General features: G+C 31.8%; 1 protein-coding gene across 1 annotated transcript in view; it reads right to left on the bottom strand.

The window, feature by feature from the left end:
- Positions 1 to 23,450, bottom strand: part of LOC139519397 (von Willebrand factor A domain-containing protein 5A-like) — a 49,442-nt gene that overhangs the window by 1,942 nt on the left and 24,050 nt on the right. Inside the window, exons 14-20 of the mRNA XM_071311449.1 lie at positions 23,013 to 23,173; positions 21,817 to 21,882; positions 17,167 to 17,232; positions 15,788 to 15,853; positions 11,674 to 11,722; positions 5,429 to 5,519; positions 2,171 to 2,441 (exon numbers count right to left, since the gene is read on the bottom strand). Of these exons, the coding sequence (XP_071167550.1) occupies positions 2,171 to 2,441; positions 5,429 to 5,519; positions 11,674 to 11,722; positions 15,788 to 15,853; positions 17,167 to 17,232; positions 21,817 to 21,882; positions 23,013 to 23,173 (770 nt within the window). The remainder of the gene's footprint in view (positions 1 to 2,170; positions 2,442 to 5,428; positions 5,520 to 11,673; positions 11,723 to 15,787; positions 15,854 to 17,166; positions 17,233 to 21,816; positions 21,883 to 23,012; positions 23,174 to 23,450) is intronic.

Genomic DNA, 23,450 nt, shown 5'->3' with positions numbered 1-23,450 from the left:
AGATGACCATTGAAAGTTTCAGTCTTTAGTTACATTACTTGTACCAACTCCGAAGAATGATCACCTCAAAACGGAGAGGATGGTTATCTATATATATTTAAAGGAGGAGATTTGAAAAAGAATGTGTTATGTGCTTCTGCTTTTTTTTTTTGGAATTTACAAAATAAATTCATCAAATATTATGAATTGCTCAGTTAAGATTATCGTTATAGTTGCAGATCCTTTTATTAAACAGAGTATTAGTCATGCACAACTAGCTCTTGTTTTATGTGAGTCCAATGAAGACAATTAATCTAGAAATAAAGGTTCTGTTAGCAAATAAATTGTTATAATTCCTCGAGAATAACACTTGTTCTTCTGAAATGCTTTTCTATAATAACCATTATCAGGACTGCTTAAACCCACTCATTTGCAATTTTAGTAAAACTTGGATTTATAAATATTAAAATACTTGATGTAAATATAATACAATAGCTAAATCGACTTGAGGTGGTTAGAACATTTATCGGTTTATACTTATGAAAGTAGAAATTTAAGATATGTTCTAACTCCTGTTATTCCCACAGCCCTAACTTCTGATATTAAGAATCTCGGGGACAAGTCAATCACCAGCAGCAGTATCAACTTAGTGTTATAAATTCAAAATAACATTTAATGAAATGGTATGTCGAAGCGCTTTTCTTGACTTAACTTCATCATAATTTTTTATCAACAATAGACATCATACAACTTAATAAATACACATATGTGCAGCATAGGTGACTTTATGGTACAATGAAAGACTAAATTTTAATTGTATTCAGTCTTGTGTTATCATGTTTTGTAAATTTTAGAAATATGTAGAAAATAGTTAAGGATGGTACATATGTGATTATCTAACTTGAAACTCATTGGAATTTTGCAATTGATAAGGGGGCGCTACTTCAAGCACATGTTCTAATATCCAACCTCTTTTCCAAATTGCTGCCAAAGGAAGAACACACAGAAATTTGGTGACATTCAATTTTCATAAAATATTTTAACAATTTTTGAAAGACCTTTGAAAAAATGACTATTTCACGACGGAAACGTTTATTATTGAATATTTATTTAATTAAGAATTGAATGCTTCTTTTTATAAATTTAAATTCGTAAAATCGTTGACCGATGTACATTTGCGCTTATTCTAAAAACGTGCGAACGATCAGCGCTTTATAACCCGTATAAAATTAAAAAAGTGGCATTCAATTTTTATAACTACATTTAGTGCTATGGGATTATAAAAACACTTTTTCTTTAATTTGCCTGTGTACTTTATTGCAGAAGCTCGTTTCATCATGAATGTCACATTCAATTTTAAAATGAAGGATGATTTCAGAATGACGCGAGGTTGCTGTTAGCCAACCAAAACAACGTATTTGTAAGAAACATAGATTATATAAGGTATGTAAAATTATCATAATGTCGAAAAATGAGTTTTGTAAATTATTATTGGCAAATCATGGGTCCATCTCAAATTCATGTCCAGTATCCTTAAACCTGCACGATCTCTTTAGAGAGCTGTTTTGTGTTCTGGGACAGAAGAGAATATTTTGAAGATTTTAGGTTAGATTAGGCTTTAAGCTTCTTATAGGACCCTTCGCCAATTCATTCGATTATTGGATCCTTGTCATATCGTTCTATTATGGAACCCTTTGCTATTTCATTTTATCACAATGGCAAGAGGAAAGGGGACGTAAGTCTTCTGATTATGAATAATAAAGACAACAGTAGTAAACCGCTGTTCGAAACTTATACATCGATTAAAAACAAAAAAAATCCGGGTTACAACTAAAACTGAGGGAAACGCATCAAATATAAGAAGAGAAGAACAAGGACACAACAAAAACATATGACCCTTTTATACAATCAATAAGATTTCAGTGTTATTTTTAGGACAAAAAGCATGACACAATTTTCAACAGATATTTCGACATGTCTTGACCTGATTTTTTATTACCAAAGGTTGGCAACTATGGTTCCTATTTGAAAAAAAAGTATTAACAAAGGGTCTCTTTTTGCCGAGAAATATGGTATTTAAAGACTAGTTGTGAAGTATTTGTAAATTTTAAACTATAAAGACATTGATATATTATGGTTATTTACTGAAAAAAACAGGCCATATAAGGCTCTAATTGTATTCTGTCCTTACCTTGTATTTAGCTTCCATCTCCTTTTGGGTAATATTAAGCACTGATTCCAGCTCAGATGATGGTGACCAGGAACCATCAAAGTTTTGCAGTGACACAATGATCATCATTTTATCTCCTGATGATTTTGTGTGTTTCCTTTCTCTCAACTTGTTTGATAATAAACGAGATTTATTAACCCCTCTAGACCTGACATGTAGCAGATCACACTCTGGGTCTTTCTTTGATCTTGAACTTGCATATGCATCCATGCTGTCACAAACAAGCCCTTCACTAGAAGATCATTAAAGAAACATAAATATTGACATAACGAGTCAACAATTGGACCATTAATAAAATGAATCAATATTGTACCAATGAACGGATGATCATCAGTTTGTCTATGCATACGTGTAGCTCGCTTTCAAAGACGAGAACATACTCACACGAAATCGCTATATTGTTTTTACTAGACTAAGATAAGTTTGAAAAATGCCTGTATGACTAGTTGTATGTGGTAACTCTTGGGGACCGCGGATTTTGTTAGAAAACTGTTACGGTCTTTACTTAAAATAACATTGTATATCAAAATCTTCTTTATTTTGGTATAATAATATTTGTATATTACTCTTATCTCAAATAACATACTCCGACAATTTTCAAAGCTGTCAATTCGAATGAAAAACCAGATGCTCCGCAGGGCGCAGCTTTATACGACCGCAGTGGTCGAACCCTGAGCTGTTGGGGCAAGTATGGACACAACATTCAAGCTTGATACAGTTCTGATTGTGATCAATTTTTTGACATACTATAGGTTTCTGACACAAAACAAATGTCAAGATCTTACAAATTGATTTAGCAATACTGTGCAATTAAATATTTCTTCTTGAAACTTTTCAAACATTTGAAATTTGAGAAATTTTGAAAAAAAATTGAACTCCTTAAAAAAGATTGGACCCCCCGCCTTATAGGAGCAATTACCCCCAAACTTGATCCCAGCCTTTCCATTGTTGTATATTCAACCGTATTGTGCAATTCAGAGTGATCCATACACTTAAACAGAAGTTATTGTCTAGAAACTAGAAAAAAAACCTTTTTTGGCCCCTAATCCTAAAAGAATGAGGCAATAACCCCCAAACTCAATCCAAGTCGGTTTTTTTGTGATTTGGAACTTTGTGGTATCATGTCAGAGAAATCCATACACTTACACACAAGTTATTGTCAAGAAACTACAAAAATGCTTGCTTTTGGTTCCTTTTGGGCCCTTAATTCCTTAACTGTTGACACCATAGACCCAAAATAAATCCAAACCTTTTACTTGTGGTATTAAAGACTGTGGTACAATTGCAGAGCCATTGGAATACTTATACACAAGTTATTTTCTTTAAAGTAGAACAAAATGCTTGTTTTTGGGACCCTTTTTGATCCCTAACCTTCCTTTTTGTGGTATTGAACCTTCTTATTAAATTTCAAAGAGATCTATTCACGTTAACTTAAGATATTGTCCGGAAACTAAATGTTTCTTCGGACGACGACGACGACGTCATACCATTATTAGATCCCCCAAAAAATTTAGCTGTCGTATAAAAACCTTAAATTAAAATTCCTCATTTGTTAAATTAGAGCTAGGAGTTGAAATTTTCAATAACTTTGATAACACTGATGTTCCAAAAGTAGTACATCAAGTCCTTATCTGTTTTTAAAGGTTCATTCAATTTAAACATGAAAGATAATGATTTATTATCATTATGCTAATATGAATTTTACCTGTTCTTACTTGTATTGAACAGTTTCTGGCATTACATATTTAACATGTTTAAAGTAATGTCTTTTTATAGTCTTATACTATTATTACAATTCTTTTTGTTATTTTGCAATGTGATGCACTGGTACACCACATTTTAAGTTAAGGAAGATCGTTTGGTACGAATTTTTAATTTTTATTGTATGTGCCTGTCATGGGTCAAAAGTCTGCAATTTACTGGTTGTCGTTTGTTGCTGTATATCATATTTGTTTTTTATGCATTGGTTTGTATATAAATCAGGCCGTCAGATTTCGGGGTATTTTATATCTGACTCTATGGTATTGTTTTTGTTCATTGTTGAAGGCTTTACGATTACTAATAGTTGTTAACTTTTATTTCATTTCGTCTCTAATGAAGAGCTGTATCATTGGCAAGTATACAACGTCTTCTTATTTTTTTCTTTTAAAGTTTTACTCCATATACTTAACATTAACAATGATCTAAGACAAGGAGTCCAATATGTCCAAGGTCGCACAAAGAATAAAGATATAAGGTACATCACTGAATGGGGAAAATGTGCCCTTCTCATAGTGTATGGGTCTAAATTCATACATATCATATACTTAAAGCAATTCTACCCTAAACATTCAGAACATATTTTCCTACCACATTATTCCCTATTAATGATGGATTTCAAGTTTTACAGTAGACAATGGATTGCGTTCTACGTCTATTTTTTTTAAGCATGATTGTGATGTTTTTTTGTGTTGGAAGAATGATTGACATAATTTTAAAGACCATAAGGATGTTTTTTGCCAAGTTTTTTTCCGGATTACCATTTGATTTTAGAAGAGCATAATTTTTGGAAGAAAAAAATCCCACCAAAAACAACGCTTTACTGGCACCAAATGATATCTCACACTGCACTGAAGGACCAGAAGAACTACTGGCTTAACTCTTTCGGTATTGGTACCTTGTGAATCCTATTCCTTTTCTCCTAACAGATCAATTTGATCATTCCTTACATTGTGTTCCAATTTCGAAACAGTTGATGGAAAAAAAACCTAGGCCTTATTTTACAAATTCGTAAACTACTACTTACTCAAACGAATAAATATTGACCATAAGACCACATTAGTGAAACACTGCTCCATTTTCCCTAAACTTAATTTAAAGAAAATGTAGTGACACTGTCAGCACGTTGTATTTTTGACACTGTAATATTTAATTACATACAATCAAATGGGATAGTACTTCTAATCCTAAATCATTTTTAAAAGTTGAGAAAATCAAGCCTACCATTGCAAGACATTCTAAATATTCGCAATAGGAGAATGTATGCTGGACACAGAACTTCTTTCAAAACAGCTTAATACAGGGTGGTATTAAAAGTTAAACATTACAAATACTACGTTAGTTTACCATGACAATGAATATACATACATTGATGTCAACAAATAATAAAGTATTCCCTAGTATTTAACTGTAATAAACTAATGATACTTCCATTTTACTAGTATTAAAAAGCTTCATTACCTTGTATTTATTGATGGTTTGCTGGAATTTGATCTTGGAATACAACTGCGGATTAGTTCCATTGGTGCACTATTCTCTCTTCCACTTCTTCCTTAAAATAAAAAAATAAAAATAATACAAAATTCAGTGTATTATAATAACAATATACTAAATATGTTATGAAAATGTTCAAAAGATTTGAGATATAAGATATGGCAAGAGCGTGATTTACTCAGACTATTTATGATGTCTCTACACTAAATTCATTGGAAGTGTACTGATTGATACTTTAGTCTGGGAGAGAATGCATTTATTCATGAGTTGTTATCTTTCAGCAACTGATAGTACACTCATTTCATAGTTTTGTTCTATCGTGTTGATATTACTGTAAATTCAAAAAATGTTTTTATGACTGCAGCTAAGTAAGATCTTGTAAAGAATAACTCGCATTCTGACATATTAAACACATATTTGTTTGCCGGATTTACTGAACTCGCTATAATAAATTTTGCATTTTTGTCCATTCTTCCAAAATAACAATAATAAATGCACACACTAATTTCTGAATTAACAGGGATTGTCTAAGTGTTATCTTCGCTAGCCAATGGTTATAATCCATTCCCCTTCTCTCCACCTTTGGCAGATTAAGCCAACATTTTTTAGTATAATGCTGCACCATCTACCAGTATATAAAATTCTAACCAATTTCGACTGCATCATTCTTGACCATAGCAGCACTTTAACTCTCTTCCGTTTGGATATGTAAACATGATTGTGTCTAGCGTCAACAAATGTCGATAGAAGGATTCGAAAATACATAATGACTTTTAAACATTTGCTCACGAAACATGCGTTGGAAATTCAATTAGTTCAACAAGATCTTTAAAATGCCACAAAACATCGCCAAATGCTTTGGAGTTAAAGACATGTTGTTCAATGTACAGGTGACAATTGGTTATTTACAGTTTCGAAATTTACACGTCACGTCACGTGGCCATCTTATAACCTTAATCCGCCAACGGTGGAGAGGACAAGACAGGATCGAAACCTTTGGCGAGCGCAGATGTTTTAGAGTTTCTTACCAATATTTTTCGTTAGGAAAATGTTACTGATTGTTCTTAGGTTAGGAGAGTTAAGCGCTCACAAACATGTTCAACCCCGCCACATTCTTGATGTGCCTGGACCAAGTAAGGAGCCTGCAGTTCAGTGGTTGTAGTTAGTTCATGTCTTTTATACTTGTTTTTCCTTTGTTATACATACGCCATATATTTTCTAAATTTAATTGCTTCACATGTTTCAAGTTGAATCCTAATAGCCAACCATGGTTGTTTTTTGTCAGTTTTAAAGCTCTTATTGTTGCCTTCATTGCAAAAAATCACTTCATTTGAATTCTGGTGGATAGCAATTATACCAAATCTCCTTCTTTTAATATTTTCTATTACATTGTTTATACTGATTTCCCAGTAAGAATAAGAACAGTAATACAACTTCACACATATGTCTCAGATAAGGGACAAAAGTCCAATAACTCCCTTATTCACTATAGAAGTTGAGTACGAGGGTGGGTTTAACGACCTTGACTACCACTGAGTACCTTGTATACTGTAAACAAAAATAATAAACTCCACACATATGGTCTCAGATAAGTATCATTCACAAAGGGTCAATGTCCAAATACATCCAGGTTTATTGTCAAAGTAATAAACATCCATACATATGTCTCATATATGTTTCATTTACAAGAGGTCAACGTGCAATAACTCATTCATATACTGTCAAAGAAATACACATCAACACACATGGTCTAAGATAAGTATCATTCACAAGAGGTGAAAGTCAAATGACCCCCTCATATAAGTTAGTAATAAACCCTCACACATATCGTATCGCATATGAATAATTACACATTACCTGAAGATCTGCGGAAGCAGTGAAAGTACTAGTAAAAAAGTGATGCATTGAAACCGTTTTTATCTTTTAATAATTTTCTTATATATATATATATATATATATATATATATATATAAATGCTTCATCATAACCACTTAAGAAAAATCAATAAAATTTTAAAAATCAATAACACATGCATGACAAAGAAGGGAAGCCTCATATTGACATTGAAATCGAGAGAACATTTTTAAGACATCAATGACATACCGTATAGCGGGTTAATTTCGCGAGTGTAAAATGTCGCGATTTACATTGAAAAAGGTACACGAAATATTTTGGCGGTTTGAAAACTTTTATCAATACCTTTGCATGTACACTTTTAAAATGGCGGGATTTATTTTGGCGATGTTGTTCTATCCGCGAAAATAAGCGAAAATTTACGCCCCGCGAAAATAACCCGCTATACGGTACCTAAAGCACAATTTTCCTCATAGTCAAAATAAAAACAAAATTTTAGGAATTTGATCATATACTTTACATTTTTAATGCATGAATGCGAATATGTTTCAACATTTAGTCGTTTATCAACAAATTTGCACAATTACTTTTTTTTTAAACTAGACGCTCTGAAAGGGTGTCGCTCACATTGGTCTAAGTGTATATTGATCAAATGACGCTCTTCTACATTGTAGACGGGAATAGAATTCATGATTATGCTGATATCTTATTGCAATTAGAATTCATTTTTATGCTGATCTATTATTGCTTATCTTTAAGTCTGTTTAGTCTCTCTCTATCTTCTTAAGTTTTTTGCTCAAAACATAAAACGGGGTAAAACAATATCAATTTAAACACTCCTATAAAGAGTGACAGGCTTCTAAATATATCGCCAAATTTATCTTGTTAGTAGATCTTGACTTGCTGATTTTTAAGTCTGTTTAGTCTCTCTCTATCGTCTTAAGTTTTTTGCTCAAAACACCAAACGGGGTAAAACAATAGCATTTGAACACTCCTATAAAGAGTGACAGACTTCTAAGTATATCGCAAAATTTATCTTGTTAGTAGATCTTGACTTGCTGATCATTTTTGTATTAGTTGTAAGATTCTAAGATATAAGGCTAAAAAGCAAAAAATGGTAAAAATTGTCATCAAATGGCAATAGATCTAAAAATGAGTCAACTGACGATTTTGATCATTAGAAATATTTGTAGAACTTGCATTGCTAATCATTCTTGTGATTTGAGGTTTCTCTTTATCTATTATAGTTTTCAAATTAATGTGCAAAAATTATAAAAAAAATACCTATGGTCATAACTCCTATAAATAAAGGCAACAGTAGTAAATAAACTCATCATAGATACAAGGATTAAATTTTGTATTTACGCAAACCGATGTTCGAAATTCATTAATCGACTGAGAAAAAAACCAAATCCGGGTAATAAACCAAAACTGGGGGAACACATCAAATATAAGACGAGAACTACGACACAATAGAAACACAACACTTAAATGTAACACACACAGAAACGAACTATAATATAACAGTGGCCATTTTTCTGACTTGGTACAGGACATTTAAAGAAAAAATGGTGGGTTGAACCTGGTTTTGCGGCTAGTCAAACCTCACGCTGTGGCAATTTTTTAGATATAACAATAAAATGACAACACTACATGACAGGACTACAGTACAAATAAATGGAAGAACATTCAGGACAAAGAAATACACAAATAAACATTACAATAGGACTAGTTATCAAATGTACCAGGATTATAATTTAATACACCATACGTGCGTTTCGCGTCTACATAAGATTCACTAGTGACGCTCAGATCAAAATAGTAAAAATAGCCAAACAAGTACAAAGTTGAAGATCATTGGTGACCCAAAATTCTTAAAAGAGGTGCCAAATACGGCTAATGTTACTTATGCCTGGGATAAGAAAATTCTTAGTATTTAGAAAGGGTAACCGTGTCTATAAAAAAATTTGAAAACAACACGTTTAATAATTCGATGCGTCCGAAGCGCTTTTCTTGATTTACTTTCATCAGGAACGCTCAAAGCCAAACAATTGAAATCCGAGGATGTGTAACCGTTGAAGAGCTTTATGTCAAAAATACTTAAAATAAATAGCCAAATTCATCTAAAGTCAACTTTGCCTGAGGGAGGTGAAACCTTAGTTTCTTAATAATTTCAAAATTTATAAACGAACAATTTTAAAAAGGTTTGTTAAATCATGTCAGTACCAAAGAATTGACTACTGAGCTGCTGATACCCGCGGGGACTAATAGTCCACCAGCAGAGGTATCGACCCAGTATAAGATGTTGTCTGACAGTTTTGACAAAGAAGGCCAATTGGTAAAGCTCAACATTCTGAACTCCTGTCAGTTTTTCTCTAGCATAGCGATTTATTAAATAATAGATAACACTTGCATTTTACCCAATGTTCTACTTTTAGTCTTGTCTTCCATCTTTGTTGGCATACGGGACCAGAGGACACATTGTTTAAAATAGATACCCCAATGAAGATTGTTGCCTTTTAGTGTCAGAGAAGAAGCTTTTTGTTAAAGTTAAAAGACAATGGAAAATCAACATTAAAGGGGAATAATTTCAAAAAGGAGTCTTCGGACGATTACCTTCTTTCAGTCTTAAATGCAGATCTTGTCTTGCCGATTATTTTAGATATTTCTATTTCTATTCATCTGCTATAATTTTGAAGATATAAGGCAAAATGCAACAAAAAAGGTAAAAATCATCATCAAAGGGCAATAAGAATTATACATTCTCAACCTTTATGATCCGTCATATTTCTTTTTTATTAATTTAAAGGGTGCCACATGTGGAGCAGTATCTGCTTACCTTTCCGGAGCACCTGAGATCACCCCCAGATTTTGGTTGGGTTCGTGTTGCTCAGTCTTTAGTTTTCTATGTTGTTTCTTGTGTACTATTATTTTTCTGTTTGTCTTTTTCATTTTTAGCCATGGCGTTGTCAGTTTATTTTCGATTTATGAGTTTGACTGTTTCTCTGATATCTTTCGCCTCTATTTTAAAACGATTTTCAAAATAATAAATATAACTCGCATTTACCCCCTTTATCCTATATGTAGACATATTGGCCATCTTGGTTGGCAAGTGGGGACATGAGGACACATTTTGTCAAACCTGATATCCCAATGATGATTGTGGAAAAGTTTGGTTAAATTTGGCCATGTTATTTTAGAGGAGAAGATTTTTGCAAAAGTTAACTTAACGACAACCACGACCACCTTCTGACCAGGTGAGCTACAAATGTAATCTAAAAAACACAAAAGAGCAATAAACAAATGAAATTGCCTTAATGTTGGAAAACGAAGTGTGGTTATGTTTTAACAGCAATTTATTCTGTAAAATTATCAAAAAGAAAAGGAAGCTTGCATTTATATTGTTGTATCAAAATTTCACAAAAAACAAATATACTATAATTTTACTATCTGGTATTATGTACGATATACAATTCCTCCTAGTTAATTAGTAATGTGCCTCAGTGACCTAGTGGTGTAAGCAGTTCAATCTACAGTGATTATTATTCTGTTTACATTGTGTGAATTCCCTGCATAACGTCATGGTTTTATCCGGTCACTAGAATGTCTTTTATCAATAAAAAAAAGTAGCCGTCAAGATATAGCCAAAAGTGCGAAGAGAGGCTAATACGAACAATCAATCAATCATTCCTCATAAAGGATTGACTGGGATAAAGAATTTGGTAATCCCTTATGTTCTGCTGTCCATCAGTAAAACCATGGCTTAAGTTAGGCATCTGGTTGACTAGAGAAACGCATGCTTGGTATATATGGGGATGTTTTGAGAAGAGAGAGTTCCACACTCTCTCGGACTCCATTTAAAAAAAGATACTGCGACAACTCTTGAAGGATATGTAGGTTGCCTGTTGCGCGGCTTTATTGGTCCAATCCAACGATTCTTTATTTCCTAGTGGCATTTCACATGTCCTACCTACATCCGGGTTGATCCATTGCAGAACCGCCATATTTAATTAATTGTTTTGACCTAAATGTGCAATATTACAAATGATCCTTGCATTGTATTTAAAGCACTTATTTGAGGATTTTAACAGATTTAATATGAAATGTAAATTATTTTAAATATTGCCAAAAATTGCTTTTTATAATATGTACAAATGCTGTATTAATTGTTTACATAACATATATTCTACATATCATTAGATACATTCTCCACTCTTTCCATGAAAACATAAAATATACCAAAATGACAATTAAAGATTACCTTTTCCATGTCCTCTCGAGAAACGTCATTACTTTGTATCAAATTATCGATAGCTTTTACATGGGTCCTAACTTGTTTTGATTTATTTTATACTTACTACATTCAAGTATATTCTGCATCTCAACAGATCTTCTATTTGTCATACTCTGCAAGCAAAGTGTTTAAAACTAAATATATTATGACCACTTAATTTTATCAATCTTTATTAAATTCTCGAAGAAATATCCCTTTTAATACATTGATTTATTTTCAAAAATTAACTAAAAAATTACCCTTTTGTGAATTGTAACTAATGCATACGATCTTTTTAACTAATAAGAACTTATGTAAATTCTTTATCCTGACCACTTAAACAAAAAAATAAGTACACTGCTATATCCACAGGAAGAGGAGGTAGTCTCATCATACAAATTTGAGTACAGACGTCACCCTATTCAAATATTGATTAATGCAGAAATCCCTACCCATTCATATATTTGTAAGGAAAATCACAACCAAATTATAAGTATTTTCTAGCAATCTTGCTATCTTATTTTAACGTAGAAGAAAATAGCACTCGATGTATTTGAAATTCAAAATTAATGGACCACTTGTAAATATGTATGAGTCAGATGCAGGATTCACCTGGTTAAGACCATTTTATAATTGTAAGCGTTGGGTATATAAGTTATATAACATTTGGTTGTAGAAAACTAAAGTTAGAGTAAGGAAACCAAAGAATCAACAATCTTTTTGTCTATATAGGGGCATAATTCATACACTAAAAGTGACGCCAGCTGATTTCACATTTGAGATGCTTTTTATGGTTTTGGGTTCTTTTTTTTGGTAAATTCTATGTGATTTTAATGGAAGTAATGCATGATATTCATACCAGGATATGTAGAAGATTTTTTTACCCAACTTTTAAAAGTTAAGAAAAAGTTTGACTTTTAAGAACATTTTCAAAACTGAAAGTGACAACACTTTAATCACACTAGTATTGTTTAGAATTTGTAGTTTTCAATTTACTTGTCTGGAGCTTCATACAAAGGTTAAAAAAACCCAATTTAATTAAAGGCAAACAACGATGACAAATGTCTAACTATAACTAGCAGTATATCAGAAAGTTCAACATTAAAGTAATGAAATTCCCAAAAAACAGAGATGAAAAGCTGAGAGAATTATCGAAATTTAACACATTGAAGGTTACCATTCGGCTTTAGGAAATCCAAGCAATTTATAGGACACAAGGAAACAAGGTGAACATAAAACAGTTATTTTCCCATAATGAAATCGAAAAACATGCCCAAACAATATTATTTAATAATAGTTGATGATGTTATAAAATGCGACATGGACATGCGTTTAAGACTTTGTGATAGGGGTATACTCAGTGCTTCTTACTGTGAACTGTACTGTATATGGCAAAAAACGGAATTAGGCAGCAGTTGTTTAGCATTTTATATTTATGGTGATAATAGTAAGCGACTGAAATAGCTTCAAAATATTAGTTGGTAAAAAAACTGTGAAAATACTTTTGTATGACTGATAAAGGTTCTTCTCTATATGTTATATTTTACTGAAACCCAAAACGCCAGTTTTCATTGTAGTTTTACTTTTATTATTATAATTTATATATTAAAATTATCATAATTAAGTATTTTTCTCATTTAACATTATGTTTAAAATGACTGATTATTTACAATTTATACATAATTTAATTCCTTGTTTGACATATATATGTTACAGTGAATTTGTATAATTAGTGATTATGTAGAATCTCTGAAATTTTCAGGGATTATGTAGAATCACTGGCCAGTTTAGGGCTTATATAGAATCACTAAAATTTTCAGGGATTATGTATAATCACTAGAAAAAACATCAGGGATTATACATAATAACTGAAATGAAGAAATAGTTTAATTTATAAGGAAAATGAATAAAAGTCAAATAATTTATGCTATAAAATCATATTAAAACAGCATTACACTGTATAAACATAAATTGTAAAATGGTAAGCACAAAATATCAAAATGATAACCTTATTTTTTTAAATGTTAGGCACAATATATTTAAAAAATGTTAAACACTTATTTTTGAGTGTAAATTCACATTGCGATATTAAGACGTGTCACGGTACTTGTCTATCCCAAATTCATGTATTTGGTTTTGATGTTATATATATATGTTATATTTGTTATTCTCGTGGGATTTTGTCTATGTGTGTTACATTTTAGTGTTATGTCGTTGTTCTCCTCTTATATTTAATGCGTTTCCTTCGGTTTTAGTTTGTTACCCCGATTTTGTTTTTTGTCCATGGATTTATGAGTTTTGAACAGCGGTATACTAGTATTACCTTTATTAAACACAATATATCAAAATGATATGCTTCACATCTGTTTTTACCACAATATCCACATTTTAGAAAACCTTTTCCTTCACATATTGAATCAGATTGTATGACCCGCCTAAGAGAAATAAAGCGTTTAGTAAAGACATCGGTAGGTACCCCAAAAAAGGGAATTAGCTACCTCGAACTGGTTCGAGCAAGATACCATATTTTTAGGCCAGGCGATTTCTTTTTTCAGAATTTTGGTGAACAATTACCATTATGTTTTTTTTTGGGATTCCCTTTCCTTTTTACCATGTGGAATTGCTATGAGAATATTACACCAAATGTCAGCTTCCTCTAAAACTTTGTTCTAATTGTCAATCCTTAGTTTTTCGATACATTTAGATGCGTAAGTTCTCTCGGTTTGAATTTCTTGTTCATTTGAACAACAAAAAAACAACAACAAAAACAGATGTTCCATAATCTTCTTCATAATTTGTTTTACATGTACATGTACCACAAATAACATGCTCTGTAGATTTACAAATAGAACATGAATACCAATTTGACGCTGGATTTAAATAAACAAACAATATTTGTAAAGTTACAAATGTATCGCTTTAAGGGAATCTTGATATTATTAATTTTGAAAAGTTCAACTTTATCTCGAAACCCTGTGTTGGTTATATCTGTAAAATCATCCTTTGTGTTTTAAAGCAAAATTATTTCACCTGGCAAGGAATATGAAAGTATAAAATTATAATTTGTCTATATATTTTTTTTTATCAAACAAAGGATCCATAAATTATTCATAATCCCTGAAATTATATTAAGGAATTTGTAGAATAATTATTAAAATGTCCAGTGATTATGTAAAATCACTGGTCATTTTCAGGGATTATATATAATTACTAATGATTTTAGTGATTCTACATACTCCCTGAAAAATCAGGGATTCTACATAATCCCTGATTATACAAATTCACTGTAACATATATATATAAAGTTGAATTATTTTTACATCACTTGTACATAGTTGGCTTCAAAATTGACTACAAAATATTTTTTTAGTTTGAATAACATGCAATTTGAAAATAGTAGTATTATGTGCCCGCAAAGCTACAGTTACACATAACATAGTACGCTGATGGTTGAGAAAAAAGTGAAATCACAAAAATACTGAACCTAGAGGAAATCCAATCGGAAAGTCCATAATCACATGGCAAAATCAAACAACAAAACACATAAAATACGAATGGACAAGAACTGTCATATTACTGACTTGGTACAGGCATTTTCAAATGTAGAAAATGGTGGATTAAACCTGGTTTTATAGCGCTAACCCTCTCACTTTGATGACAGTCTCATCAAATTCCGTTATATTTACAATGATGCGTGAACTAAACAGACATAATAAATAAAAGAGTCAAAATATGGGTACAGCAGTCATCATCGTGTAACAATTGATTGTGTGAATGTAGTTAATTTGAGTTTTTATAGCCATTTACTTATTGAAATAATGGTATAATTGTACCCAATGATAAAACATATTTGTACATATATTTATTCAATAAATTTGAAGAATTGCCTTAGCCGTTTGATATGACTTTTATTATCAACTGCTCCCGGTTTATATCAACTGCTTCCGTTTCATATCAACTGCTTCCAGTTAATATCGCATGCTTTGCTGTAACTTTATCGCATAACATTTCGACGTCATTTGGAAAATTCCGGAAATCAATAGCTTTTTTTTTGTGTAATAAAACATAACAAAGTTTGATAAAAAATTTATTAGGAATCAGGGAAAATATACTATTAAAAATGAAAAAAATATATATCAATATTTTTGACGAACTTTCACTTGTTCTTACAGATTAACAAGAAATAGGTTATGTATTACCTGATTGGGAGACGCTGAACATTGCATCATCATTTGCATTTCACCACAAAGTTCCCCATGAAAATTCTGAAACAGTTAAAATGTGTATTAAAAAGAGTTCATATTCAATTTCCATTAGAGCTGAATTTGTCATATAGGATGGCTTTAACTAGATTATAAAGGTTAATACCCAATACAATTTATTTCTGATATAATAAGTTTTGTATAACCAAGTGTTTTATTTTGTTAACAGTTTACTAAAAAAATTTGCCTTTCCAATGTTTTTTTTTGTGGGATTAAACTCTTATGATACAAGAATATTCCTTGAAAGCATTTTTTGTTCACTTGATTGAACACTTCTGAACTTCAATTTCATATAAGTTTGCCCAATATTTTGATAAAACAACATTAAAATTCAAAAGCAGAAAACATTTAGTTCCAAATTGACTGACGGTCTTTATATATATGCATAAATTTGAGCCACTTAATTCAAAATGGAATTAAAACCCAATTTCCTTTTTTGACAATTTGAATAAATTTTGTTTTCCATAAAAATTATGAAATTTTAGTTTGAATAACATGCAATTTGAAAATAGTAGTATTTTGTGCCCGCAAAGCTACAGTTACACATAACATAGTACGCTGATGGTTGAGAAAAAAGTGAAATCACTAAAATACTGAACCTAGAGGAAAATCCAATCGGAAAGTCCATAATCACATGGCAAAATCAAACAACAAAACACATAAAAAACGAATGGACAAGAACTGTCATATTACTGACTTGGTACAGGCATTTTCAAATGTAGAAAATGGTGGATTAAACCTGGTTTTATAGCGCTAACCCTCTCACTTTGATGACAGTCTCATCAAATTCCGTTATATTTACAATGATGCGTGAACTAAACAGACATAATGAATAAAAGAGTCAAAATATGGGTACAGCAGTCATCATCGTGTAACAATTGATTGTGTGAATGTAGTTAATTTGAGTTTTTATAGCCATTTACTTATTGAAATAATGGTATAATTGTACCCAATGATAAAACATAGTTGTACATATATTTATTCAATAAATTTGAAGAATTGCCTTAGCCGTTTGATATGACTTTTATTATCAACTGCTTCCGGTTTATATCAACTGCTTCCGTTTCATATCAACTGCTTCCAGTTAATATCGCATGCTTTGCTGTAACTTTATCGCATAACATTTCGACGTCATTTGGAAAATTCCGGAAATCAATAGCAATTTTTTTGTATAATAAAACATAACAAAGTTTGATAAAAATTTTATTAGGAATCAGGGAAAGTATAGTATTAAAAAATGAAAAAAAAATATATCAATATTTTTGACGAACTTTCACTTGTTCTTACAGATTAACAAGAAATGTGTTATGTATTACCTGATAGGGAGGCGCTGAACATTGCATCATCATTTGCATTCCACCACCAAGTTCCCCATGAAAATTCTGAAACAGTTAAAATGTGTATCAAAAAGAGTTCACATTCAATTTCAATCAGAGCTCAATTTGTCATATAGGATGGCTTTAACTAGATTATAAAGGTTAATACCCAATACAATTTATTTCTAATATAATAAGTTTTGTATAACTTAGTGTTTTATTTTGTTAACAGTTTACTAAAGGAATTTGCCTTTCCAATGTTTTTTTTTGTGGGATTAAACTCTTATGATACAAGAATATTCCTTGAAAGCATTTTTTGTTCCCTTGATTGAACACTTCTGAACTTCAATTTTATATAGGTTTGCCCAATATTTTGATAAAACTACATTAAAATTCAAAAGCAGAAAACATTTAGTTCCAAATTGACTGACGGTCTTCATATATATGCATAAATTTGAGCCATTTAATTCAAAATGGAATTAAAACCCAATTTCCTTTTTTGACAATTTGAATAAATTTTGTTTTCCATAAAAATTATGAAATTTTAGTTTAAATAACATGCAATTTGAAAATAGTAGTATTTTGTGCCCGCAAAGCTACAGTTACACATAACATAGTACGCTGATGGTTGAGAAACTAGAGGCTCTAAAGAGCCTGTGTCGCTCACCTTGGTCTATGTGCATATTAAACAAAGGACACAAATGGATTCATGACAAAATTGTATTTTGGTGATGGTGATGTGTTTGAAGTTCTTACTTTACTGAATGATTTTGCTTCTTACAATTATATCTATAATGAACTTTGCTTATTAGTAACAGAGAACTATATTTGGTAAAAATTTACATAAATTTACCAAATTAATGAAAATTGTTAAAAATTGACTATAAAGGGCAATAACTCCTTAAGGGGTCAATTGACCATTTAGGTCATGTTGACTTATTTGTAGATCTTACTTTGCTGAACATTATTGCTGTTTACAGTTTATCGCTATCTATAATAGTATTCAAGATAACCAAAAACGGCAAAATTTCTTTAAAAATTACCAATTGGAGGGCAGCAACCCAACAACCAGTTGTCCAATTCATCTGAAAAATTCAGGGCAGATAGATATTGACTTGATTAACAATTTAACTTCTTGTCAGATTTGCTCTAGATGCTTTGGTTTCATAGTTATAAGCCAGAAACTGCATTTTACCCCTATGTTCTATTTTTAGCCGTGGCGGCCATCTTGGTTGAATGGCCAGGTCATCGGACACATTTTTCAAACTAGATACCCCAAAGATGATTGTGGCCTAGTAGTTTCAGTGGAGATTTTGTAAAAGATTACTTAGATTTATGAAAAATGGTTAAAAATTGACTATAAAGGGCAATAACTCCTAAAGGGGTCAAGTGACCATTTTGGTGATGTTGACTTATTTGTAGATCTTACTTTGCTGAACATTATTGCTGTTTACAATTTATCTCTATCTATAATAATATTCAAGATAATAACAAAAAACAGCAAAATTTCCCCAAAATTACCAATTCAGGGGCAGCAACCCAACAACCGATTGACCGATTCATCTGAAAATTTCAGGGCAGATGGATCTTGACCTGATAAACATTTATATCCCCATGTCAGATTTCCTCAAAATGCTTTGATTTTTGAGTTATAAGTCAAAAACTGCATTTTACCCCTATGTTCTATTTTTAGCGGTGGCGGCCATCTTGGTTGGTTGACCAGGTCACGCCACACATTTTTTAAACAAGATACCCCAAAGATGATTGTGGCCAAGTTTGAATTAATTTGGCCCAGTAGTTTCAGAGGAGAAGCTTTTTGTAAAAGATTACTTTAATTTACGAAAAATGGTTAAAAATTGACTATAAAGGGCAATAACTCCTAAACGGGTCAACTGACCATTTTGGTCATGTTGACTTATTTGTAGATCTTACTTTGCTGAACATTATTGCTGTTTACAGTTTATCTCTATCTATAATAATATTCAAGATAATAACCAAAAACAGCAAAATTTCCTCAAAATTACCAATTCAGGGGCAGCAACCCAACAACCAATTGACCGATTCATCTGAAAATTTCAGGGAAGATAGATCTTGACCTGATAAACATTTTTACCTCGTCAGATTTCCTCAAAATGCTTTGGTTTTTGAGTTATAAGCCAAAAACTGCATTTTACCCCTATGTTCTATTTTTAGCGGTGGCGGCCATCTTGGTTGGTTGACCAGGTCACGCCACACATTTTTTAAACTAGATACCCCAAAGATGATTGTGGCCAAGTTTGAATTAATTTGGCCCAGTAGTTTCAGAGGAGAAGATTTTTGTAAAAGATTACTTTAATTTACGAAAAATGGTTAAAAATTGACTATAAAGGGCAATAACTCCTAAACGGGTCAACTGACCATTTTGGTCATGTTGACTTATTTGTAGATCTTACTTTGCTGAACATTATTGCTGTTTACAGTTTATCTCTATCTATAATAATATTCAAGATAATAACCAAAAACAGCAAAATTTCCTCAAAATTACCAATTCAGGGGCAGCAACCCAACAACCAATTGACCGATTCATCTGAAAATTTTACAGCAGATAGATCTTGACCTGATAAACATTTTTACCCCATGTCAGATTTGCTCTAAATGCTTTGGTTTTTGAGTTATAAGCCAAAAACTGCATTTTACCCCTATGTTCTATTTTTAGCCGTGGCGGCCATCTTGGTTGGTTGACCGGGTCACGCCACACATTTTTTAAACTAGATACCCCAATGATGATTGTGGCCAAGTTTGGTTTGATTTGGCCCAGTAGTTTCAGAGGAGAAGATTTTTGTAAAAGTTAACGACGACGACGACGACGGACGACGGACGACGGACGACGGACGACGGACGACGGACGCCAAGTGATGAGAAAAGCTCACTTGGCCCTTCGGGCCAGGTGAGCTAAAAAGTGAAATCACTAAAATACTGAACCTAGAGGAAAATCCAATCGGAAAGTCCATAATCACATGGCAAAATCAAACAACAAAACACATAAAAAACGAATGGACAAGAACTGTCATATTCCTGACTTGGTACAGGCATTTTCAAATGTAGAAAATGGTGGATTAAACCTGGTTTTATAGCGCTAAACCTCTCACTTCCCTCTCACTTTGATGACAGTCTCATCAAATTTCGTTATATTTACAATGATGCGTGAACTAAACAGACATAATAAAATAAAATAGTCAAAATTTGGGTACAGCAGTCATCGTCGTGTAACAATTGATTGTGTGAATGTAGTTAATTTGAGTTTTTATAGCCATTTACTTATTGAAAATAATGGTATAATTGTACCCAATGATAAAACATATTTAAGGTCTTTCCTTTTACTAAAGGGAAAGACCTTACTGTATTTCTTCTGATTATTATTATTATTCTTCTTGTTCCGCCAAACTTTGACAAAATTTCCCTCCGTAACCGTAAGACGTGTCGCTTTCATGTTCACACTTTGTATCGGTGTCATGAATACCTATCCGGAACTCACGCTGTGAGTCGAAATATTTTGTCGGTTCGGAGTAATCCCTCCGAAACCCAAAAACCTTGTTATCGTTCCAACACCGTAACCATAATAGGTAGAAAAAAAATGAAGGGTGAAATTTGTTCAGGACCAGACCCCGGTTCTTCGTTACATTTGGATCGAAAAGATTCAACGACTCATTGGTAGGGTTATGCCCCTATGAAAATTAACCGGTGTCGGTTGGCCACCAAAACTCAGAAACCGTAAGTCGTAGACACATAGGATCTTCACCAATCATCATCATTTCATGTATCTTTAAAAAATACCTCAAGGTCAAATTTGTATGTTGACCTTGACCTTTGACCTAACACCTTGTTATGGGATAATCTCAGAAACCATTATACTTACAGAAGTTTTAAATGGTGGAAAATGTTTGGGTCATTATGGCGCAACTTTGTTACATTTTGACCAAAGAGATTTGACCTTTCTATAAGGGGCATAACCCCTGTTTTAGGTTTTTGAAAAGACAAAATCAGTTTTTACTATATAACCAAAGGTCCTAGACCCTTAAGGTCTTCAGTAATGGCATTGGGGACTAATGACCTTGACAAAGGTCAAAAGGTCAAAGGTCAAGGTCATGTCCCAGATAGCGAATTTAGTGTTTTTAACCTTATATAAAGGATTTTTAGTGTGTTTTCGAGCGTTTTAAGGTTGACGTTGACCTTTTCAATACATTCTACGTCTGTTGGAACATGTATTTTACATTACAAAAGGAAAGACCTCTCAATTGTTCAAGAACAATTGACAGTTTAATTGTACATATATTTATTCAATAAATTTGAAGAATTGCCTTCGCCCTTTGATATGACTTTTATTATCAACTGCTTCCGGTTTATATCAACTGCTTCCGTTTCATATCAACTGCTTCCAGTTAATATCGCATGCTTTGCTGTAACTTTATCGCATAACATTTCGACGTCATTTGGAAAATTCCGGAAATCAATAGCAATTTTTTTGTGTAATAAAACATAACAAAGTTTGATAAAAAATTTATTAGGAATCAGGGAAAATATAGTATTAAAAATTGAAAAAAAAAAATATCAATATTTTTGACAAACTTTCACTTGTTCTTACAGATTAACAAGAAATGGGTTATGTATTACCTGATAGGGCGGCGCTGAACATTGCATCATCCTTTGCATTCCACCACCAAGTTGCCCACGAAAATTCTGAAACAGTTAAAATGTGTATTAAAAAGAGTTCATATTCAATTCCATTAGAGCTCAATTTGTCATATAGGATGGCTCTAACTAGATTATGAAGGTTCATACCCAATACAATTTATTTCTAATAGAATAAGTTTTGTATAACCAAGTGTTTTATTTTGTTAACAGTTTACTAAAGGAATTTGCCTTTCCAATGTTTTTTTTTTTGTGGGATTAAACTCTTATGATACAAGAATATTCCTTGAAAGCATTTTTTGTTTCCTTGATTGAACACTTCTGAACTTCAATTTCAAATAAGTTTGCCCAATATTTTGATAAAACTACATTAAAATTCAAAAGCAGAAAACATTAAGTTCCAAATTGACTGACGGTCTACATATATATGCATAGATTTGAGCCACTTAATTCAAAATGGAATTAAAACCCAATTTCCTTTTTTGACAATTTGAATAAATTTTGTTTTCCATTGAAATTATGATATGCTTTTTTATTACATCAAGTACTTAACATTTTTAAACAAAGGATGACAATTAACCATTTATATTGCAATTAAAACAATAAATTTTAAGACCCAAGCTCACCTTTTGTTTGTTAAAAAAATGAAAGTTGTGATTACCACCTTAAAAACATTTATGGATGTGTCAATTATGTCCCCACAGACAATAAAACTGTACTTAATTAATTTTCCATTATTTGTTCAGGTTTTGTGTTAATTGGGCAGTTGGTTTAAATTTGTAAACGAAACAAAGTTGTATCTTTTACATATAGAAAGGACACTTGTCTTTAGATATCAAATATATACATGTTATACTTATACTGTACTTGTCTAAAATCTTTAAAAAAAAATCACCAAAATTAGCTTTTTCGTGAGGATAAAAAGTTATAAAAATTCTTTGATATTGCAAAATACAATGTAATCATAAATAATCCAAAGAAATCATGATAACTTTTAAGAAAAGTAATCTAATGTAATCGATTACATTTGAAATAAGGTGTAATGGTGATATAATTGATTACATTTTATTAGCAAAGAAATTGTAATTTAATCGATTACATTTTAAAAAGTAATGGACCTGATTCAGATCAGGTTTAATAATTTGTAAATGAGAAGATAGGAATGATCAACTGCTTACGTTAAACTCATAATCAAATGGTGGTTCTTCATTGAGTAGTGAGACAGGAACTTTGGTATTTTTATCAACACCTACGAATGCTGTGTATTTTGAGACAATGTTTGCTGCCTGGCTAACAAATACAATTTTATCTTTACTGCTCTCATCCCCTCTATAACTTGCTGGAATAAAAAATTTCACAAAAACCAATTGTCTTATTGAGTTCCTGTGTGCAGTAATTAAAACAAATGTTTCCATTGGTCACAGATGATGCCCCCGCTTTGCATATAACATTACTAGCTATAGAGAACTGTCAATGTAAAACAATCCAAATTCAAACATGATCTGTGGTTATAAGTATTGTTTATAAGTTTCATAACATTGAGTTGAGTCAAAGTTAGAGAACGGAAATTAATTCTGGGACATAGATATGAACAGATGGACAGATAGACAAATGGA

This window comes from Mytilus edulis, chromosome 4, assembly GCF_963676685.1.
Source record: "Mytilus edulis chromosome 4, xbMytEdul2.2, whole genome shotgun sequence".
NCBI classification, from domain to species: domain Eukaryota; kingdom Metazoa; phylum Mollusca; class Bivalvia; order Mytilida; family Mytilidae; genus Mytilus; species Mytilus edulis.
This window is presented reverse-complemented; position numbering and strand designations above follow the sequence as displayed.